The sequence below is a fragment of the Meleagris gallopavo genome, chromosome 8 (genome assembly GCF_000146605.3).
Source record: "Meleagris gallopavo isolate NT-WF06-2002-E0010 breed Aviagen turkey brand Nicholas breeding stock chromosome 8, Turkey_5.1, whole genome shotgun sequence".
Lineage (NCBI taxonomy): Eukaryota > Metazoa > Chordata > Aves > Galliformes > Phasianidae > Meleagris > Meleagris gallopavo.
The window spans coordinates 4,417,264-4,437,421 of NC_015018.2; the positions used below are offsets into that span (position 1 = coordinate 4,417,264).

General features: G+C 42.5%; 1 protein-coding gene across 1 annotated transcript in view; it reads left to right on the forward strand.

Moving 5' to 3' along the window:
• PTEN (phosphatase and tensin homolog) overlaps nt 1-10,545 on the forward strand; it is a 32,209-nt gene extending 21,664 nt beyond the window's left edge. The window contains exons 7-8 of the mRNA XM_010714154.3: nt 5,861-6,085; nt 7,036-10,545. Coding sequence (XP_010712456.1) covers nt 5,861-6,085; nt 7,036-7,221 — 411 coding nt within the window. The 3' untranslated portion in view covers nt 7,222-10,545. The remainder of the gene's footprint in view (nt 1-5,860; nt 6,086-7,035) is intronic.
• Nucleotides 10,546-20,158: the final 9,613 nt, after the last annotated feature.

Sequence of the window (20,158 nt, forward strand, 5' to 3'; positions counted from 1 at the left end):
CGATCTTTTGCAATGTGTGCCATCTAGCACCAGCTAGGGATTCCAAAACTTTGGATTCTTTCTTGTCTAATTAAGTTGCTTTCTGTATTCTTAGCCATTTTTTCAGAGTCATGTAGTTACTTCCTTTCCTTCTGTATACTTGCTCATATGAGAACAAAATGGCACAATATTTTAGTACAGTTTATGTATAAGAATTTTTGACCAGTGGAAGTCAACATTTTAGAGTTGTTTGAGCACATTTGTTTTGTTTCCCTCTTCTGACCTATAGCTTGTTCTTTTACCATCTCCAGTTGTAGTCTGTAGTTTCTCTAGGTTTGCTTCTGTGTTCCTATTTGAAACAGTTTTCTTCACTTATTGATGTTGACATGATAATATTAAAGGGTTTAAAAGTATCCTTATGTCACTTGATTAAATGAGAACCTGTTTAAAAATAAGGCAAGGGATCTAGTAGTCTTCCTGCCTGCAGAGCCTGGAGGTAAAGAAGACCTTTTAGGAGCACTCCTCATATTCATGACAGTGGTCATTGTGTAAGTCATTCCTGGTTGATATCCGGAATCTAGCGTAGGTGGTGCTGACAGCATTATTTTGAGCTGTTGTCTGTGCCACTGTGGTTTTTTGTTTCTTTTTTTTTTTTTTTTGAGTTTGTAGAGATGAAAAGTTCTACTACATGGTTAAAGAACACTTTGGGTCTTGGCTTTTTATCAAACGTTGAAGAAGAAACTCTTCGAATGTCAGAAGACTTTAACTGCAAACCTGAAAATGGTACAAGTTGCATCAGTCATGGTTATGAGAAGGCTATAATACTGGCCTGGAACAGCTTTAAACGTGTCCTCCATCTTTTGATTGCTGGATAGCATCTGTAATAACCCTTAGCTGTTACTGCAAAATGATTAAGTGCCTATAGGTCCCTCTGCAAATTGAAACTCTGGAGGATATGGGAACTCCTAGCTGATGGCTTAAATTATATTAGGTTTGGATGTCAGTCTGCAGTTAGAGGCAGATGTCAGCTGTAGAGTGAGGTGTGTTTTCCTGTCAGCCTGAGAACTGAAAAGTTACTTGTGGTACTGATATACTCTGAATAACTCAGCTTTTGTCTCAAATGTCAGCTACTGCACTATAGATTACATGATTCTGACTTGCTTATGTCAAGAAATCTCATTTTTTTTTGAGTGGATTTCTGTGATGTAATTAGAAGTGAAGCAACATACAATTAAAAAAAAAAACACCAAAAACCCAACAAAACTGTTCGAGTCTGCTACTCGAAGCTGACTCAGTCCTCACTTGGAGTAATGGGTCTTGTTTCTCATTGGGAGCAGTGACAAAGTTATCAGCCTCAAAAGGTGATTCCCAGAAATGTGACTAAGTGCCCTTGGCTTGAGTGCATGTGCTATGTTTCAGTACCCATCAACTCAGTTTATTAAACTAATTTAATTAATGTAGCAGGAAAGGAAAAAAATAACTTGATGCTTTAAAGAAACTGCAGGGAGATAAGATAAATGACCTACTCAGCCAGGTGATAATGTTTAGTTTCAACCTCTGAAGACCTCTAGAAATTTATCCCAAGGAGCAAATGAAGAGATGTTTGCTGAGAATTCTGTCATTTGTCTTGTCTGAATCTCATGATTGCTTGTTCAGGCTGGCTCTGATGTGCCAAATTAATCCTTCCTGGTTTTGCTCCACCTAATCAAGCTTTAAACTTCACAAGTCCATGCCTTCTGCCTCTGCCAGTGTTTGTTTGCATTCAGTGACCTTGTTTGCTTTGGCACTGTTTTCCTCCAGAGCTGCTTCAGCACTATTGACATAAGCCATTTTCCAGTTCTTTCCATTCAGTTGCTGCAATTTGGGTTCATTGGCTTAGTCCTTTTCTCTGTTGACCTCACTGGAGCCATGGTGTGGCTCTGAGGACCAGCACCAAAGTACGTGACTGGTTTTTCAGTGTGATTCTAAAGAATGGTGTCAGTGGTACTGTCATGTACCTACAAGAAGTGGGATCTCCCTTCACTTGACCATTACACCAGCAGTGGGCCTACAGAGTTGTAGTACCCTCAGGCTTGCTCTCTCCCACTGTTTATCACAGCAGCTGGACTCCAAACTTTCCTGTTCCGAAGCTGAAGGGCTCATGCCTTTGGTTGGTTCTGGTTTGACCTGAACTAGTTAGTCTTTTGGTTTGATTAGGAGTGATCATTTCCTTGGTGGATTTTTTTTTTTTCTTTTGGGCGCTCCTTCTTCATGATGGAGGAGCATGGACCAAGTTAACCTGAAGAATTCTTCGTGAGGATTTTGCCTGCTGCCATATGACACTCCATGAGGAGTATGGAAAAGCAAAGCCTTTTTCTCCAGGACATTTATTCTGTACTTCCACGTTCTGAGGTGGACATTTTTTAAGACTTTGAGGTAGCATTAGTGAAGAAGAGGATGCTAAATATCTGAATAGGCTGGGCCTTGCAGGGGTCTACTGATGGCTGAGTGGAATGGATGAGCTCCAACGAGATATTATGAGGTAACTTGAAGGGACTTGGTAGCAGTGACAAGGATCTGTCAGCCTCCCAAGGCAACTGTAATTATAGCATGTTAGTCTGGTAGATTAGATGCTGGTGAGGCATGTGTTGAAGCGGATAATTGTTTAAGTGCCAGAAGTGTTTCTGGCTGAAGTGTTTCACTTTTGCCTTTCCCCTTGCATTTCCTTAATAGTTCTGATGTCTCAGGTACTTAAAGGAAACGCAAACAAGCTGGAAACTTCTTCTGTATGCCTTATCTAAAACACTGAAAGTGAGGCTAATGAGCTTTGGATAGGGAAGGCAGATGCTGCTTGTTTCATATACTTTTGAATTCTTAGTGTTTTTGTACTTGCATAGTTATATAAATTTGTATTAGCTAAGCAGTCAAATCTTCTCTGCCCTAGTACCAGTGCCCAGGAAACAATGATGACTTGCTGGTGCCAAGTTGCCTTCCATAGGGAGGCATGCTCATGCGATGTGCAGTAGAACCACCCACTTTTAACAGAAATGCAAGAACTTTAGCTCTTGTGGGAAGACAGGCCATTTGCATTTTGGATCTTTTTGCCTTAAGGCTGAAAGCAGACGAAATAAGAGTTTCCTTTTTACTAAGGAAGTAAACACAGCTTAGAGTTTCCTATAAATGAGTGCTTAATGTGGTAGTCAAGACCAGTTTACTGATGGTAGCTAACCTTTGAAATGTCTACTCTTGACTGGCGAAGGTGTAGCAAATGGTGGAGAAGTAGTACAGGGACATTCAGTGTATCTCATCAACCTGTTTAGTTGAAGCTGTAGAGGTTAATTTTCTCAGCATATCTTTTTCAGAGACTGCCTATTGCAGAGCAAAACATTGCTGCTGGTCATAGAATAGAGTCATAGAATCCTTAGAGCTGGAAGGACCATCTGAAGGCCATCTATTGCAACTCCGCTGCAATGAACAGGGCTACACAGCTAGATCAGGTTGCCCAAAGCCTTACCTAGCCTGGCCTTGAAAGTCTCCAGGGACAGGACATCAACCACATGGCTGGGCAACCTGTTACAGTGTCTCACCACCCTCACTGTAAAAGATTTTTTTTCTTTATAGCTTTGCTTTATTTTCTCTCTCTGAGCTTGTAACCATTTCCCCTTGTTCTGTCACACAGACCCTACTAAAAAGTCTGTCCCCTTCTTTGCTGTGGCTCCCCTTTAGATACTGACAGACCACTCTTAGGTCACCTTGCAGCCTTCTCTTCTCCAGGCTGCAACAGCCCCAGCTTTCTCAGCCTGTCCTAATAGGGAAGGTGTTCCATCCCTTGGATCGTTTTTGTGGCCTTCCTCTGGATGCACTCCAACAGCTCCATGCCTCTCCTGCACTGAGGACTCCACATCTGTATGCAGTGCTCCAGCTGAGGCTTCACCAGCACAGAGCAGAGGAGCAGGATCACCTCCCTCATCCTGCTCGTCACACTTCTTTGGATGCAGCACAGGATACGATTGGCTTTCTGAACTGTGAGGGCACAGTGCTGCCTCATGTCCAGCTTGCCATTCATCAGCACCCTCAGATCTTTTTCAGCAGGGCTGTGCTCAATCCTTTCATCCCCAGCTTGTATTGGTAGTGAGGATTGCCTTGACCCAGGTGCAGACCTTGCATTAGCCCTGTGGAGAAGGACTTGGGGGTCCTGGTGGACGAGAAGCTGGACATGAGCCAGCAGTGTGCGCTTGCAGCCCGGAAGGCCAACTGTGTTCTGGGCTGCATTAAAAAAGGGGTGGCCAGCAGGGAGAGGGAGGTGATTGTCCCCCTCTACTCGGCTCTTGTGAGGCTCCATCTGCAGTGCTGCGTCCGGGCCTGGGGCCCCCAGCACAGGAAGGATGTGGAGCTCTTGGAGCGGGTGATCAGAGGGCTGGAGCAGCTCTCCTATGAAGAAAGGCTGAGGGAACTGGGCTTGTTTAGCTTGGAGAAGAGAAGGTTCTGGGGAGACCTCATTGTGGCCTTCCAATATTTGAAGGGAGCGTATAAACAGGAGGAGCAATGGATGTTTATGAGGGTGGACAGTGATAGGACAAGGGGGAATGGTTTTATACTGAGACAGGAGAGGTTTAGGTTAGATAATAGGAGGAAGTTTTTCACACAGATGGTGGTGAGGCACTGTTCACAGGTTGCCCAAGGAGGCTGTGGATGCCCCATCCCTGGAGGCATTCAAGGCCAGGCTGGATGTGGCTCTGGGCAGCCTGGTCTGGTGGCTGGTGACCCTGCACATAGCAGGGGGTTGGAACTGGATGAGCACTGTGGTCCTTTTCAACCCAGGATATTCCATGATATGATTCTATGATTTGGATTTGTTGAACCTGGGCCCACTGCTCAGCCTGTCTAGATCCCTCCGGCTGGCATCCCATCCCTCTGATGTGTCACTGCACCCCACAGCTTGGTGTCATTGGCAAACTTACTGAGGGTGCACTCAACCCCATCGTTGAAGTAATTGACGAAGGTATTAAAGAGTGTCGGTCCCATAGCACGTATGGAGATGGACACTTGTATCACCCCTCTTGATCCTAATGACAGGCATAATATACTGGCTGATATCACCTAGTTCTTTCAAAATTACTAGTACATTTTACTTTGTCTCTTTGAGTCTGGATACCTGTTGTGGTGTTACAGTGGATAATTTAACTTGTAACTTTCCAGATAGCCGGTGATGGACATCTGTTAAGTTCTACTTAAGAACAATGTACATTAACAGTCAGTCTTCTAGTTCTAAGCTGTCCTTTTGTGTAGGACAGCACTCACTTTCAGAGTCCAGCTTCTTTTAGTAAAAATGATCAGCAAGCATTTACCTGTTAAGAACTATCTCCATGGAGCTGTAGTGAATCCACTGTGATGGGAACTCTTTTGTAGGGTGTGTTTGCTCAGTCACAACTATTTCTGCATAAAAATAAAAATGTTCTGTTACACAGGAAGCTGTAGAGGATGATGTTCTATGTTGATAAATGTTAGTCACCTATAATGCTTTGCACAGGTTGTTAGGTCTGACTAACCCTTGGTAGGAAAATGTCTTTATGCCTTGTGATTGCAGGCTTACCACTTGTCTAACTTGTCATCTACTTTTTTTCATAGATAATTGTTCTTATAACTACTTTTTAATAAGGAGCAACTTCTGAAAGCTAAACTGGATAAATTTTATTTAGATTGATGCAGAGGTCTGCAATCAATATTGCCTGGGCGAATTGGTGGAAATGTCTTTGCATGCAACGTAACCAGTGATGTACTGCTGTCCGAACTAGTTTCATTTGATATTATTGATTTGTTTCTGATCAGTTGATAATAGTCAGTTTAATATGCTGCTAGAGAATACTAAAGCAAGCTTGTTCTTTGTGTTTTTCCTCCCTAGGACAAAATGTTTCACTTTTGGGTTAATACATTCTTCATAGGACTGGATGAAAATTCAGACAAAGTAGAAAATGGAAGTCTAGTTGCAGATCAGGAACTTGATGGTATTTTCAGTACAGAGCGCTCAGATAATGACAAGGAATATTTAATCCTTACATTAACAAAAAATGATCTAGACAAAGCAAATAAAGACAAAGCCAACAGATATTTTTCTCCAAACTTCAAGGTCAGTATACATTTCATGTAAACAAAGCTGAAAAGATGCATGAAGTTATTTGATTTGTTTGTCTTGCTTTACAGAGGAACTGTTTGAAACTGTGTAGAAATCTAACTCATGTATGTGTTTCCTACCATTTAGTATAAGTTCTGACTTCCTAAGCGTACTGACTTTTCCAGGAAGCCAGTAAATGTGAGAGTTTTTCTGTGTAAAACTGGTGAGAGACTGGGGGAGAAAAGCTTCATTTTTCTTCTTTTTTTTTTAGGTATTTATCAAAGCCATTAGAGATAATTAGCGAGAATTCCAGAGGCTCTAACAGCAGTTTTTCCAGTACCTGCTGCATTACTGTTAGTGCTGAGCTTTATGCATAATTTCTGAGTTGATTTGCAGAGGTACACACTTCATGGGAACAGCTTATAACCTGAGTTTTAGCTCTGAGGAGTGTGAGCCATTGCCAGCACTGTTCTCAAAATGGACTTTTTTGAGCATGCTGATAAAATGTCAGTAGTCCACAACTGTACGTATTTGAACATAACAGTTACAGTTACCTGATTGTTGCATGGATCAGACCTTAATGCACAAACACGAGTCACTGACTATGGTACTGAAAAAGTACTTTGTTCATTTCTGCAGGGTTATTACAATCTTTGTGTCGTCAGGATGGTTGAAAAGCGGACATGGCTGCAGTGTTATGTCCGGCTGCTGTAGCCCCAGAACAGAAATGGCTGGTGCAGGTGCCCAGAACTTCAGCAGAACTTGCTGGTGGATCTCTCTTCTCTCAGGAGTGGTACTGAGAGTTTGGCTACTCTGAGCTTTCTTTTTTTTTGCAGACTAGGGAGGGGAGCAGTTGTGTCATTCAGGATAGTGAAAGGAGCTGTGCTGTTGCAGATAGCGGTTGTTACCTGTGCTATGCTGAAGTTCAGGTTCCCTTTTTAAATTGTTGTTTTTTCCTTCCCCAGGTGAAGCTATTTTTCACAAAAACAGTAGAAGAGCCATCAAATCCAGAGGCTAGCAGTTCAACTTCTGTAACACCAGATGTTAGTGACAATGAACCTGATCATTACAGATACTCTGACACCACTGACTCTGATCCAGAGAATGAACCTTTTGATGAAGATCAGCATACACAGATTACAAAAGTCTGAATATTTTTTTTTATCGGAGATAAAAAAAAAAAACCCACGAAGAATGGCAAACTTGAATAAACTGAAAAAAGGACCTTTTTAAATGGCAATAGGACATAGTGTCAGATTACCAATTATAGGAACAATTCTTTCCTGACCAATCTTGTTTTGCCCTATAAATCTACAGGTTTGACACTTGTCCAGTTGAATAAAAATGGTTACGTAGCTCTGATATGTATATACCTTTTTGTGTCAAAAGGACATTAAAACTTCAATTAGGAACTATAAATATGGCACTTTCCCATTTTATTCCAGTTTTATAAAAGTGGAGACAGACTTAATGTGTATACGTAGGAATTTTTCCTTTTGTGTTCTGTCACCAAACAAAGTTTTGAAAAAATGCAAATATACAGGTTCACATCCTGCCCCTTTTTTTGCACTTATGTGGCAACAGAAAAGTCTGCAGTTGGCTAAGAGATGTCTCTAGAAGGTTTTACTACATTCTAATGCATGTATTTTGGATGGGGGATGGAAAGTAATGCTCAGAAAGGAATATAGTCTGCTGGAGCTTGGCCTGTGTACCATATCCGGCTATTTACTTGCACCTTTCTTTAGCATGCTGCCGTAATTCATCCTGGACAATTGAAGAGTCGCCGCTGTCACTGCTTGTTGTTTGTGCATTTTATTTTTTTTAAGTGTAATGGTGCTAGAAAAGGCAGCTAGAGGGAGTGATTCTGTATAGGGGTACAGGAATGAACCTTCGCAACATCCTAAAGACCTGCAAAATGAAGGGAGAAAAATTACTGGGGTCACAGAAAGGAAACACAGCAACAATGACTTAACCATACAAATGTGGAGGCTATCATCTTAAAATACGGGCTTGAAACAAATTGTTATAAAAACTGTCAGTGATTCATTAATTGTTTTTCTGAATTGTAACGGCTGCTCCATCTCCTGTGTAATCAAGACCAGTGCTAAAAGTCAGTTGCTATTAGTAGATACGTCAGGCAACAACTTAACATTTCTTATTAGGTCTTCAATCATATTCCTGCTGAGAATACTTCATGTGCTGCCTTGCAAGCTTTTTTTTCCTCATTAATATGAAAGTATTTCGTAGCGGTGCACAGGAAATTTCAATTGGAGATTCTCCAGGTTAGTGTTTATTTTGAAGATTTATGATACATTTATTCAATCAAACCTCTGTCAGCCATTCCACCCCTTTGACCTTACACATTGTATTACAGTGAGTTTTGCAGTTTTGCACACTTTTCTAAAAAATGTCATTAACTGTTAGGGAATTTTACTTGAATGCTCAGTACCTACAATATTTTAAAAACAGACACTGCAGAGGAGACAGTGTTGAATTCTCAACGCTGTGTCTGTATGAAGATGTGTACTTTTCAAAAGCAGAACTTGTCCCAACTGTATTGCTTGCTATTAAAAACAAAAAACAACAACAACAAAAGAAAGCCACAAATCAAAACAAATTAGATTTCTCACCTGGCAGCGTTGTGTTTATTCGTAGGGCTAGAGCCAGGAGTAGGGCTTGAGTTTCACTTTCGGCATATAATTGCTGTGCCCAGACTGCAGATGACTTGAGAGTACAACTACTGTTGTATGGACATGTGAAGAAGCTGACAAAGATCGCTCACTCTGAAGTACACCAAGGATTGCCATCCCCAGATTTACACTTGTTCAATTAAAATTTCTGCTGACTCAGTTAACTTAATAGGGCTGACATAGAAGTTCATTAGCTGTGTTCTCGCCTAGATAACAGCAGTGTATGGAATCCGTGAGGGCCCTGTACAACAGCATTAATGGTAAGAATTTGGAGGAGACGAGGCAGGACTCACTCTTGGCGAAGGAAGGTATCGAGTGCTTTTTTGGGATCCGTTGGTCAACTTTGCTCATCATATTCGCAATTCTAACTTCTAACAGAGCTGGTAAATGTTTTCTGACATGGAGATCTGATCAAGCTGTAGTGTCTCAGTGGAGCAGGAGGCTGGTTCCAGTGCTCGCTGTTCCCGGTGGTGTTGACAAGCAGGAAGTGGTTACCTGGGGACATGACGTTAACTCTTACCCTTTTAATCATGTTTCACCCTGTCTGATTTTAACAGTTGGTAAAAAGATTGTGTTAGCTAATAAACAAACCTGTTCATGCTTTAAAAGTACTGAGATATCGACACTGTTCTGTGTCCTGCTTTGGAGTTTGTGATCACAAAATGGATCGGTGTGCTTCCAGTGCGTAACGCCGAGGGCTGGATTGGAAAACACGCGATGGGCTTTTGCACTGTTATTTTTCCTTTGGAATGTGAAAGGTTGGAATGAGGGTTTTGATTTTGAATGTTTCGATGTTTCTGAGAAGCCTTGCTTACATTTTATGGTGTAGTCATTGGAAATGGAAAAAATGGCATTATATATATATTATATATATAAATATATATTATACATACTCTCCTATAGTTTATTTCAGTTACCACTCCCATAGAAGTTGACAAGAATTACTACGACTGAAAGGTTTTTGAGTCCTTATTAAAACTTTATTTATGACAGTATTCATAATTAGCTTGAAACGCATTCTGTAGGTAATCTCTCCTTGAGTTTCTGGACTGTATGCTTAAACTTCTGGATGTGCAGCAGCTTACATGTCTGAAACTACTTGAAGGCATCACTTCTGTAAGAGCTTACTGTTAGGCCCTAAGCATCCTTGGTCATTGGTAGCCCCACTCAAAATATTTGCCACAGCTCTTAAGGGCAGCTGTACAAATAGCATCTGGATTTGAGGCACACGTTGGGAACTGGAGTTCGCATGCAGCATCAGATGTTTTGGCTTGGAAAGCAGAACTAAAATCGGATGCTAGTGTGCAAGTTCCATGTTTAGTCATAGCAAATGTGTGCAATATGCTAACGATGCCTGTGGTTGCCACGAAGTGCCTCGTTTACCTTTACAATACCATTAAGAAGCATCATGCATGCAGATGGATGGGGTGGAACTGTGCACTAAAAGGGGCTCCGACTGCAGCGTTTGGCAGTGCTGCCTTTCTCTGCCAGTTCTAATTTTCAGTCTGTTTTCATATAGCATATATATATATAGATACTAAAAGAAAAAAAAAAATCAGTCTGTTAAGCAGCCTTACTCTGATTCAGCCTCTTCAAATACTATTGTGCTGTGCAACAGTGGCTCTGTGTGTAATGCTATGCACTGAGAATACACAAAACAAAGTATGACATGTACAGGATAATGCCTCATACAAATCAGATGTCCGTTTGTTATTGTGTTTAACAACCCTTTATCTCTTAGTGTTAAAACTCCACTTAAAACTGATTAAAGTCTCATTCTTGTCACTGTGTGGGTGTTTTATTGAAGTATTCTGAGTACAGAATGGTCAGATAATATTCTGCTGGTAAGCAAATGGTTTTCAGCATGTTTCTTAGAGCCACGCGTGCTTCTGGAAGGAGGTCTGTGTGTGCAGGGGGGTTTTGAGGCACCTTGCAACCCTTTTCTATTCAGGACCTTTAAAGGAGGACTGGAAGAACAAGCTGTGTGCACTGACCTCCCCAACCTGTTTCTTTCCTCCGACACAGTTGTGACGAGGTGCAGGACTGCCTTCCAGGGGAACTAAATCCTTCTTCAAGGGAACGTTTTCCAAAATGCATGTGACCTTATTTTCAACGTTAACTGGTGCATCTCCAGCTCTAAGTTGGCAACGAGTTGCATTTTCCCAGTGGAATAGCCCTGTTCTACATGTACTTAGCACAAGTCTGTGTTTTCCTATTCTTGTTGCTTGACTATTTTCAAGCTAGACTTGTTCTCTGCCCTTAAATTCAGGAATACCTGCTCTTTTCCTTTGGCTTTAGGGTCACCCTTTGAGCTTCTGGGAAGAAACTTGTTATTCTTCCTTCCTTCCCGCTGGTTTTAATGTCAGCCCTGTGTTAAATCTGGCTAAGCATGAAAATCCGAGATGTTTGGCGCCCTGGCCCTTCCTTGTGAGTGGCACAGTTTAGGACTTCACACCATTGTGGTAGAGCAGCAACCGCTGCTCTGTAGTTTGTAAGCACACATTACTTTCTCCTCGGGTAAGCTTAGTTTTCAGCCAGAAAATGGAAATAGAGGAGGGCGATGTAGAAAGGAAGGACGGGAAGCTTTAAGGAAAGCAATCTGGGCAGCGTTCAGTCTGTTGAGTGGCTTCCTTAAGTACGTGAGGGGGTCCTCATATGAAGACTGGTGCAAAGTGCTGTTGAGATGTGGGTAGAACATCTTGTTTATTCCCACCTTGTTGCTGCTAGAGGGTGTGTGATCCAGAGCTTAGCCCATCCCTGCACCCGCTGTTCCTGGTAGTGCCGGCCCAGCTGTGCTGCTGGTGCTTGCTGGGCCTTCATTGCCCCTATGGGGCAGCAGGCAGCAGCATGCCTTGTGCAGATCTCTTTAAAAGACTGCCCTAATGTGGTCATTAATAATTAACCGGATCTTTTTTTAAAAACTGCCGACTGAGTTTCAAGTCACCTCTTTTGGGAGGAGTTATGTTGGTAGCAAACTGGCTTTAAATGCTTTTTCTTGCTTTTCTTTAGTTGGTTGGCATTTTGGTGATGAAACGAGTGGTGATGTACGCTACTATAATAAAAATGCACTTTTTTTCCCCCGTCTTGGTATTTTTTCCTTGCGTTTTGAGGCTTTTTATGGTATTTTGTTTCTTTTGTGCATTTCTTGTTCTCTGCTCGTTTTTCTTTGTGCCTCCAAACATCTTAGGCATTGGTGTCTTTGTTGAGGCATAGAGTAGGTGATTCCTTTTTGTCCTCTTCTTAAGCTTTATTTCAGCTTTATATTCAGATTTACTCTGAAAGCATGGCAAGGAGAAAAGACTGTTAGGCTGCTTTCCTCAAGGAAAAGATCTGGAGAAGTGTAAGGATTGTGCAAGAGCAGCAAGCATATTTGGCTCAGCTGCTGATGTGCAGTGGGAACCTGCGCACCTTTATGCAGCCAAATGGGAATGGTGAGTTGTGCTGCTTTCTTTTTTGAGAACTCTTCTTGTGCCTGGTAACTTGCCTTGTGTCACATGAGTAGCTCTATGGTGGCAAAAGGTGATACCGAAGATAGATGGGTGGAGAGACATGGAACTTGTGAAAGGAAAAGAGTGATGGAGCGTGTTCAGAGAGATGTGATGAGGTTTTGCAAAAATAGTGTAAAACAGCTGTTGAGAAAGATCTGAGAGGCATCTGGAGGGCTGAGTTCAAAAGGGAGATAGATTGGAGAGAGGTTGGCTTGAACATCATTGATTTTAGTCGTTGCAAGAGTGATGAGCTGGAAATGTGGGAAACGCTGAGTCGGAAAATACTGAGTAATACTGAAGAGTAGAAGAGAAGGGAGGTGCTTCTGCCAGGCTGGGATTATGTGAACTCCAGAGGGCTGTCTTCTCTACTGGCTCTCAGCTTAGCTCTTCTTGTGTAGAAAGCGATGAAAGGTTTGGTGTGAGAACTTGAGATCACAGCTTGTACACTGTGCCCTGCTTAATGAACCAGGGAATTTGCTGCTTACAGTGTCTCTGCAGGCTGATGTCCTACATCAGCACGCAGTACGTGAATAATGACACCTGCTGCACTTCCACTAGACCTGCAGACTGATTTCTGCAAGTCTAGTGGAAGTGCTTTGCTTCATCATTTCTGAAGTCTTCATTGCATCTGATACCTTCTTCAAGACCTCCTTTTGAACTGTTCCCTTCTTGAGGGTTTTGTCCTCTCTTCAGTGTCTCATAACAGCCTGGAGGCTCCTCTGCACTGCAGAATTAAGGCCACTTCCCAAAGTTTCTACAAAATGAGACTTTAAGCTCTGAATCTCATTGCTTGAGTTTGCAGAGAAACATCCTATGACCAGTGCTGTAGTCAGCCCCCATCTGGCAAAGTCTGGGGGATAAGATTTGGAGATCGTATTATAGGGCAATAAGATGGGACTGGGCAACTTTTGTTTAAATAGGATGAAAAACCTACTTACTTGACAAAAATCCTAACTTTGACAGAGTTTCTCTTGACCAGTGTCTGGAAGATTTGGTAATGCTGGTGGAATTCTGGATTTCTTCATGCCAGCCTGTAGTTCGTGTTGCCCCACAGTGCCCAGTTGCTGCACTGATCAAGCAGGTAGAAGCAAATCCCCATCATTTTAAACCCTCGGTCTTGTGAAACACTAAGGACAGTGACAGCTAGAAGCAGGATGAGCAGTGCTCTCAGGAGAATACTGCATTCCTGCAGATGCCTATTTTGCAGCATCATGGAAATGTTGCTTACGTGCTGCAGGGTCTGTAGTTCAGCCTCCTGTTTGGAACAGAACTCATGTCCTTCCTCAATCTGGCTTTGTCTGGTTGAGTTGTGATAACTCTGAGGACCCACTTTTCCTCCTCCTCCTCTCGTCTTCCCTGTCCTCTTTCACAATTGCCTGCAATGGAAATGGATTTGAGGACTGAAGAACCTCTTCTGAGCTGTTACCTCTGTTGCAAGGTTAGCTTGGATGGAGAAAGCCAAGCTCCCAAGCAAAGGAGGAAAAAAATGAGAGTGTAGCACATCCATGTGAAAGCCACAGTAGTCAGGGTCATATGTTGGGTATTCTTTCCTCCCTAAATAAATTCTAGAGCAAGAAATTTGAATTATTTAGGTTCAGAGCAATGCAGGAGCACAACCCCCGGCTCCTCCAGGAGGATGGGACTTGTCTGTTAGGGCTTTGGCACATTTTGCAATACTGGGGGAGGGATGGGTGAATGCTGTCTTGTGCAGATGCATTCACTGTGATGCTTATTCTGCTTGGTGCTCATAGTCCAGTCCTGCCAGGGAAGTGGGAAGAGGTAGCACTGGGAGGTGCATGTGCCCTGGAGCCGCTCTGATGGCCGGAGAGGGGCTGTGTAGAGCAGCGTGCCAGAGAAAGAAGATTGGTTTGGGATCTCAAAGCCAGCCCTGTTTTATAAGTGGAGAGAGGAGGCAAGAAGGGAGAGCTTGGGTCAGGCTGGTAATTGCTGTTATGCTTTCTTTGAGAGGCAGTCGTGCTGCTGTGGCTGCAAGAGGTTTTGCTACAGGAGGAAGGAGTGACTTGTTAAAAGCAGTCCATGTGGCAAACAAGTTTGAAGAGGAGTGCTTACAGAAGGCAACATAAGTGGTTACTAAGAGAAAAGAGCTGACCATAATGGTTCTCAAAACCATGATATGAAACATGCTGGCCACATCAGCAGGGTGAGGAAGTAGCCTGGGCAAACCAAAATCAAATCACCTGCTGATGGTGAGATGCCCAGGGCGTGATTTTGCTGGTGGCAGCAACCTGATGCTTCTGCTTTGATACTCATCAAACTTCTGAAGAGTGTGTTTTTCTAGTCAGGTTCATGGCCTTTTCTTCAGATGAAACAACATACCCAGCTCATCTGATACGTGCCTGCAACTGAACTTTTTATCTAGTAGCCCGCTTCCTGCAGCAGTTCTGTGAGCTCGTTTGGTCTTGCACAATTCCAATCCCACAGATTGGTGATCAACACTGTGACTGCTTCTTTGGTGCTCCCAGTCTGATGCCTGCTGCTCCGGGCGATTTCTCTCCAAAAAACTGCTCGCAACAGTGACTCATGGCAGAAGTGGGCCTGTTGCTGCTTGCCACTTCCTTTGGCAAAAGCCATTGGTGTTCAGCATGTTTGCACATCTGCTTGTTGGGCTAGAGTGATTTGTTTAAAATTGCGTGCATTCATGTGCAGCAAAGCTTGAGAAGTCCAGTTCCCTTCCATGTGGTGCACGTGGTTTCTTTCTGCTTTCTTAATGAAGAATTAAGAGACCCTAGGGATGAGACGTAACCTGATGATGGGAGCAGTTATAGCATTGTGTATTTGGTTAATACCTTCTGACTTCACTCTTCCAAAAGTTCGGACAAAGCGAGCTTGGCGAAGCAGCAGGGAGAGTTGGGAAGGTGGAGGTGAGGCAAAGTGAGATGGGAGGGAGAATCCCATGTGTCCAAATAACTGAGTATCCAAAGGCAGACTTGAAATTTGACAACCTGATACAGTGGTTGTTTTTTGTTTTTTTTTTTCATCTTGGCATCTTGCTGCAGAGCCTTAAGGTGTAAGAATAACAATTTTGAGTACGCATCCGTGCAGCAATACAGCTGTTTGAGTTTCTGATTACTGAAAGTGGTGTCCTGCCTCTGTGGCTGAAGGCGGCTGTTCAGAGATGATTAAGAGCACGAATAAGAGATCAACCTGCACCCAAAATCAGTTGGTGGCTCAGGACTTCCTGAGCCTGCTTCACTATTTAGTAATTTTCAATGTATTTCTCTTCAAAGCATAGATCCAGTGTCCCTTCAAACTGATGCATTCTTTGCAACCACTGCCCCTTTCGGTAAGGGTTTTCACAGATCCTAAAGCTCTAGGGTGAGAAGCAGAATCTCCTTAATGAACTTTAGTACAAAATGCAGTTAATCACTTCTGATAATTGCATTGGGACAGTGGGAGGCCAAACCCTCTGCTCTTCCCTTCTCTTCTACTTGTGATTTTGGGGTTCTCTGGCAAAGACATCTCTTCTCCAGGCTGAAGGCTTCTTGTTTGAACTTCAGTTGGCAAAGCAATACTTCGGGACTGAAAGATGGAAAAAAAAAAAATCTGATGTTTTATACCATGGTAAAAGCATCTTTATAGAAGAGATTTGCATGGCCACTACATTGTGCCTTGGTACTTAACATGCAGCTGTGACTTATGGTCCTGTACAAAGTTTTCATTTCCCGTGAGGTCGTTCAGTTTTGGGTCATCCTCTGTGTGAGGGATGTAGCTAGTGGCACGTCAGTGACAGCTTGGTGAGGTGCAGATGAGTTTCCCCAGGGGATTTATATGTTAGGAGTCCAGCATGTGCAACAGGCCATTGCACGTGCCATCAATGCACTTCTGTGGCGGTGTATGCGTATAGTATGCTGCATGTATAGTATAGGCAGATAAGCTGTCCATGTAGATGATGCAGTATTATTGGTAAATATGCTATATCTCTTTGGACTGTGTGTTGAATCTAACATTATAAGAGTGTAATCATTTTCAATCTCAAGCACGTGTTTGCTTCTCTTTTATTGAAGCCCATTGAGTAGCTTAATTGGGAGACTTGCTCTTGGATAAATGTTTTGAATAATGAGACAGTCTAGCAGTGCTTCTGCCTAATAATACTTTTTTTTATCTCATGTTGGAGTTGGTGCTCTGTCTCTTCACCATGTTTAAGAGATGCTCCAGGCCTGTATTCCTTGCTAAAGGCTATCAGCTGCTGCTTCAGGTCTGGAATGTCCCATGCAGGAGCACTGCCCATCTGCAGCCTCCAGGCTTGTTGATCTCTCTGTAGCTGCAGCTTGGCTTTTGTTCCACTTGCTGCCGAAAGCTGATTTTTATCTTATTTGTGGTTGTTCACTGTGAGCTGATGTGGTCCCCACTCTGATTTCTGGTGCAATGCGTCAGACTCGCTGCAACTGGCAAAGGTTTTTGGGGCTGCTGTGGAACAGCTGGGGCCTGAGAAAAGTCTGGTTTGTTTGAACCCTTTTCCCTTCTTCCACACAGAAATAATCTGCTCTGTTGGCTGCTGCTCTAGCTTTCTCTAAATTGGTACCTGCCTCTTTGGGGCTGGAAAAAAGCAGCTGTAATCCTTCAGTCCAACCTCCTCAGGCTTCCTCATTCAGAGCCACTTCTGTATGCAACGTCGGCTTGAGCCAAAGCATCCTTTTAAGGATTTTTGATCCTAAATATGCTGATGGTGGACCATTTCAGCCTGGAGGTAGCAGACATCTGGCTTTGATCTATGAACTTTTATTGTAGAAGCTTCTAACCACAAGGCCATATCCAGCACCCACGCACCTCAGGTGTAAGCTGTGTGCTGGTCCATCGAATAGTAAATCCATGGTAGATACTATCAGATGGCTCTCTCCTCCAATGCCCATGGCCAATCAGTACAGGCTTTGCTGCTTTTGATGTGACAGTGGAGGCCAAATGGCCCATTCCACCTCCTGATATTTTTCAGTGTCCTTCTTTCCTTGCCCATTGCGTACTCCCAGTGAGTGCTTTCCCCTCTGTGTTCTCTTCTTGTAGCTCTTCCTTGTATCCATCTGGTTTTCTTTTATTTTGCTGGAATCCTGGTAATGTGTCCAAATCTGAAGGCTGCAGTTCATTCTTCACGAGTATGTGCTAACTTCACTCCATATAACAAAGTTAAATATGCTGTTTCGATCTGGGTCTCTGTTCTTTATTTGTGTAACAACTGTTTGTTCATATCAAAGCTTGTAAGTGAAGTGGAAGGAAAGGTTATTGGGATGTGGGACTAGCTCTGCACTTAATTCCGTGGATTATATATTTTATTATTTTATTGAGTTAGACACTAAAAAAGAAGCCCAAACTGATTTTTATTTCTTTTTCTTCATCCAGCAAGTCTCTTTGCCAACACGTCTCTGACTCTCACCAAGTCTCTGAGGCCTGACAAAGCATAAACCCACCAGGTTTTCATGGGGCTTGTTGTGTGCTTGGACTTTGCCAGTTCTTGCACAGGAATCTTTTGGCTGTTTGGATATTCAACTTGGAATAAATTAAGCAAATAAATTAACCTGTGTATGCCACGCAGACAAAATACGTTTTTCACAAGTCCATTAGGTGATAGGTATGGGTCAAATCAGCAAGAGATATCTGCAACCTCATCTAGGGACTTTCCAGCCTCTCTCCCTTCTCCAGGCTACCAGAGTTATCCATTGGGCTGGGATGCTGGTGGTTTTCCAAACCCATGGATGCTTTGAATATTAAGGATTCCTACTCTTTCTATACTTTTGAAACAAAGAAAGAAAATGAGATTTTCAGATTTTAACATCCCTGTGTCCCTGACAGACACTGCCAGTGGAGCATCCTGCGTTCAGTGGCTCTTGGGATGCAGGTTCAGCTTTGGCCTTCTGTTAAGTGCCATTGGGACTCAAGCATGTTGTTTTCCTCTGTAGCCTGGGACAGAGCTCATTCTCTCCTCCACCAAACACTGCTGGGGCCCCACAACTTATACAGCAAATCCTCCATTCAGATGTATGTTTTTGCATGAACACTTTTGCCAAAAGGGTGAGTTTTTCTGACAACAATAAAATCATGAGCTGCAAATATTTCTCGCAAGTTCAATTTAATGGCAATGATCTTCCAGACTGTTCTGTAAAATGTGGCCACAAATTTGTCTAATAGAATAGGAAGCTATTCTTTTTCCCCCTTTAAGTGAGGGATCGACAGCATGTTTAACCTCTGAAAAAGCGCTGTGGAAGTCTATTAACACCCAACTCTGCCCACGTGTGCAGAAACTGGTAAAACAAGGTCTCCACTGCCAACAAGCTGAAAGCTGATGTGATAGGAGATCAGCCTGGAGTTAAGATGAATGCGGCAGTCAGACAGAAGCTGATGCTGCTTGGAATTGCAAGGGCACATCTGCTTGAGCAGTACTGGAGTCTTGCATTGAGTTAAAGGGTACTGGTTTGCAGTTGCTGCTTTCTCTCTGGGGATGTGACAGTGACCAAAACTGCATCAAGGACCTCCCAGATGTGCCCTGCCCAGCCTGGGTTAGAAGGGTTTGTTCGTTTGTCCTTGTGATCCTCAGGAAAGCTTTTGTTTTCTTGAAGTTGCATTATTTTTGCTGTTTGTTCATGATGCTGTCAAAAGACTTGAGCTTTTAGCTTCAGATGCAAATCATTTTGTTGTCACTGTGTAACTTGCTGCTGGCTTAAGCTTGGTTGCCAGTATTTGATTAATGAAATTGTCAGTAAAATTTCCAAGTGTCCAAGTCTGCTTCAAGACAATCAGGGATTAAAGCATAGCTGAAGGTCAATGAAACTCAGGATTTTCCCTGCTTTTCACTCTTAAAAAAAGATCCTGGAGGCTCCTAAAGTACCCAAGATGCCTTTGAAAGTGGAGCTCCCTGTTTGCATGGATGTAACCAAAACCCATGTTTCTAAACAGATTCAATTAAACCAACATCATCTCCCAGGGAAATTCAGATTCAGAGGTTTGTGATTAATTAGGTATTAGACTCACTGAAAATTTTCCTGAACAAACTAAAAATCATTGGAACTTTCTTGCTGTACAAGCCTTTCCTCAGCAGTGCACAGTTTCACTATTACATAGTTTTATTTGCTATTGTGTATATGAAAGAAAATCACTATTATACATAACTTTAATCTACAGTTTTGTGAAATCCTGCATGCTTTCCAATAGGAAATAAGAAAATGTAAGCCTTGCTAAAAATATCAGTGTTGAGAATTGTGCATAATGATGGCAGGATAAGGCTTGTGCATTAGATTTATTCAAGAGACGTTTCCTCTTTAAAGAGGAAAAAAAAAAAAACAATAAAACAACAGACTATCTCTCTGGAGAGTAGCAAAACTTTCTCATGGAGAAAGACATAGAAAGTGATGTGTTGCTTTTGATCTTATTCTACACAGTTGTGGAAGAAGGATGCTGAACTTTTCTGCATCAGAGATCAGAGCAGATTTGGGTTGTCACAGACTGCGATGGTGTCTGTTAGAAATTTTCTAACCAACACTATTTGTCTTAATTCCCAGGAATGCTGCTTGCTCTTCAGAATGGAAAAAAGTTCTATTTTTGGCCATGACAACTTTTCTGGGAAAAAAAAAAATTAAACAAAGCATGGCAAGGGTTCATGTGTGTAGGTCTTCATAATGTGTAATGGGAATGGAGAGAGGCTTAGCAAATAAACTTTAGACAGACACATGAGGAAGCTATTAATGCTCTTCTTGCAACTGAAGGCTAAGAAAATGCATCATTAAGTGGATTATCTGGAAACCCTGGTGTGTTGGAATGGAGGCAGACTTGGGTATATGTGAAAATATCTCTTTGACCAAAAAAGATCAAAACAAATGGATAAATAAACATAGAAGGACATGTCTCAAGAATGAGAGAGAGTGGTGGTGGATCAAAAAAACAGCATCATTCAGGATCTTTGGGAA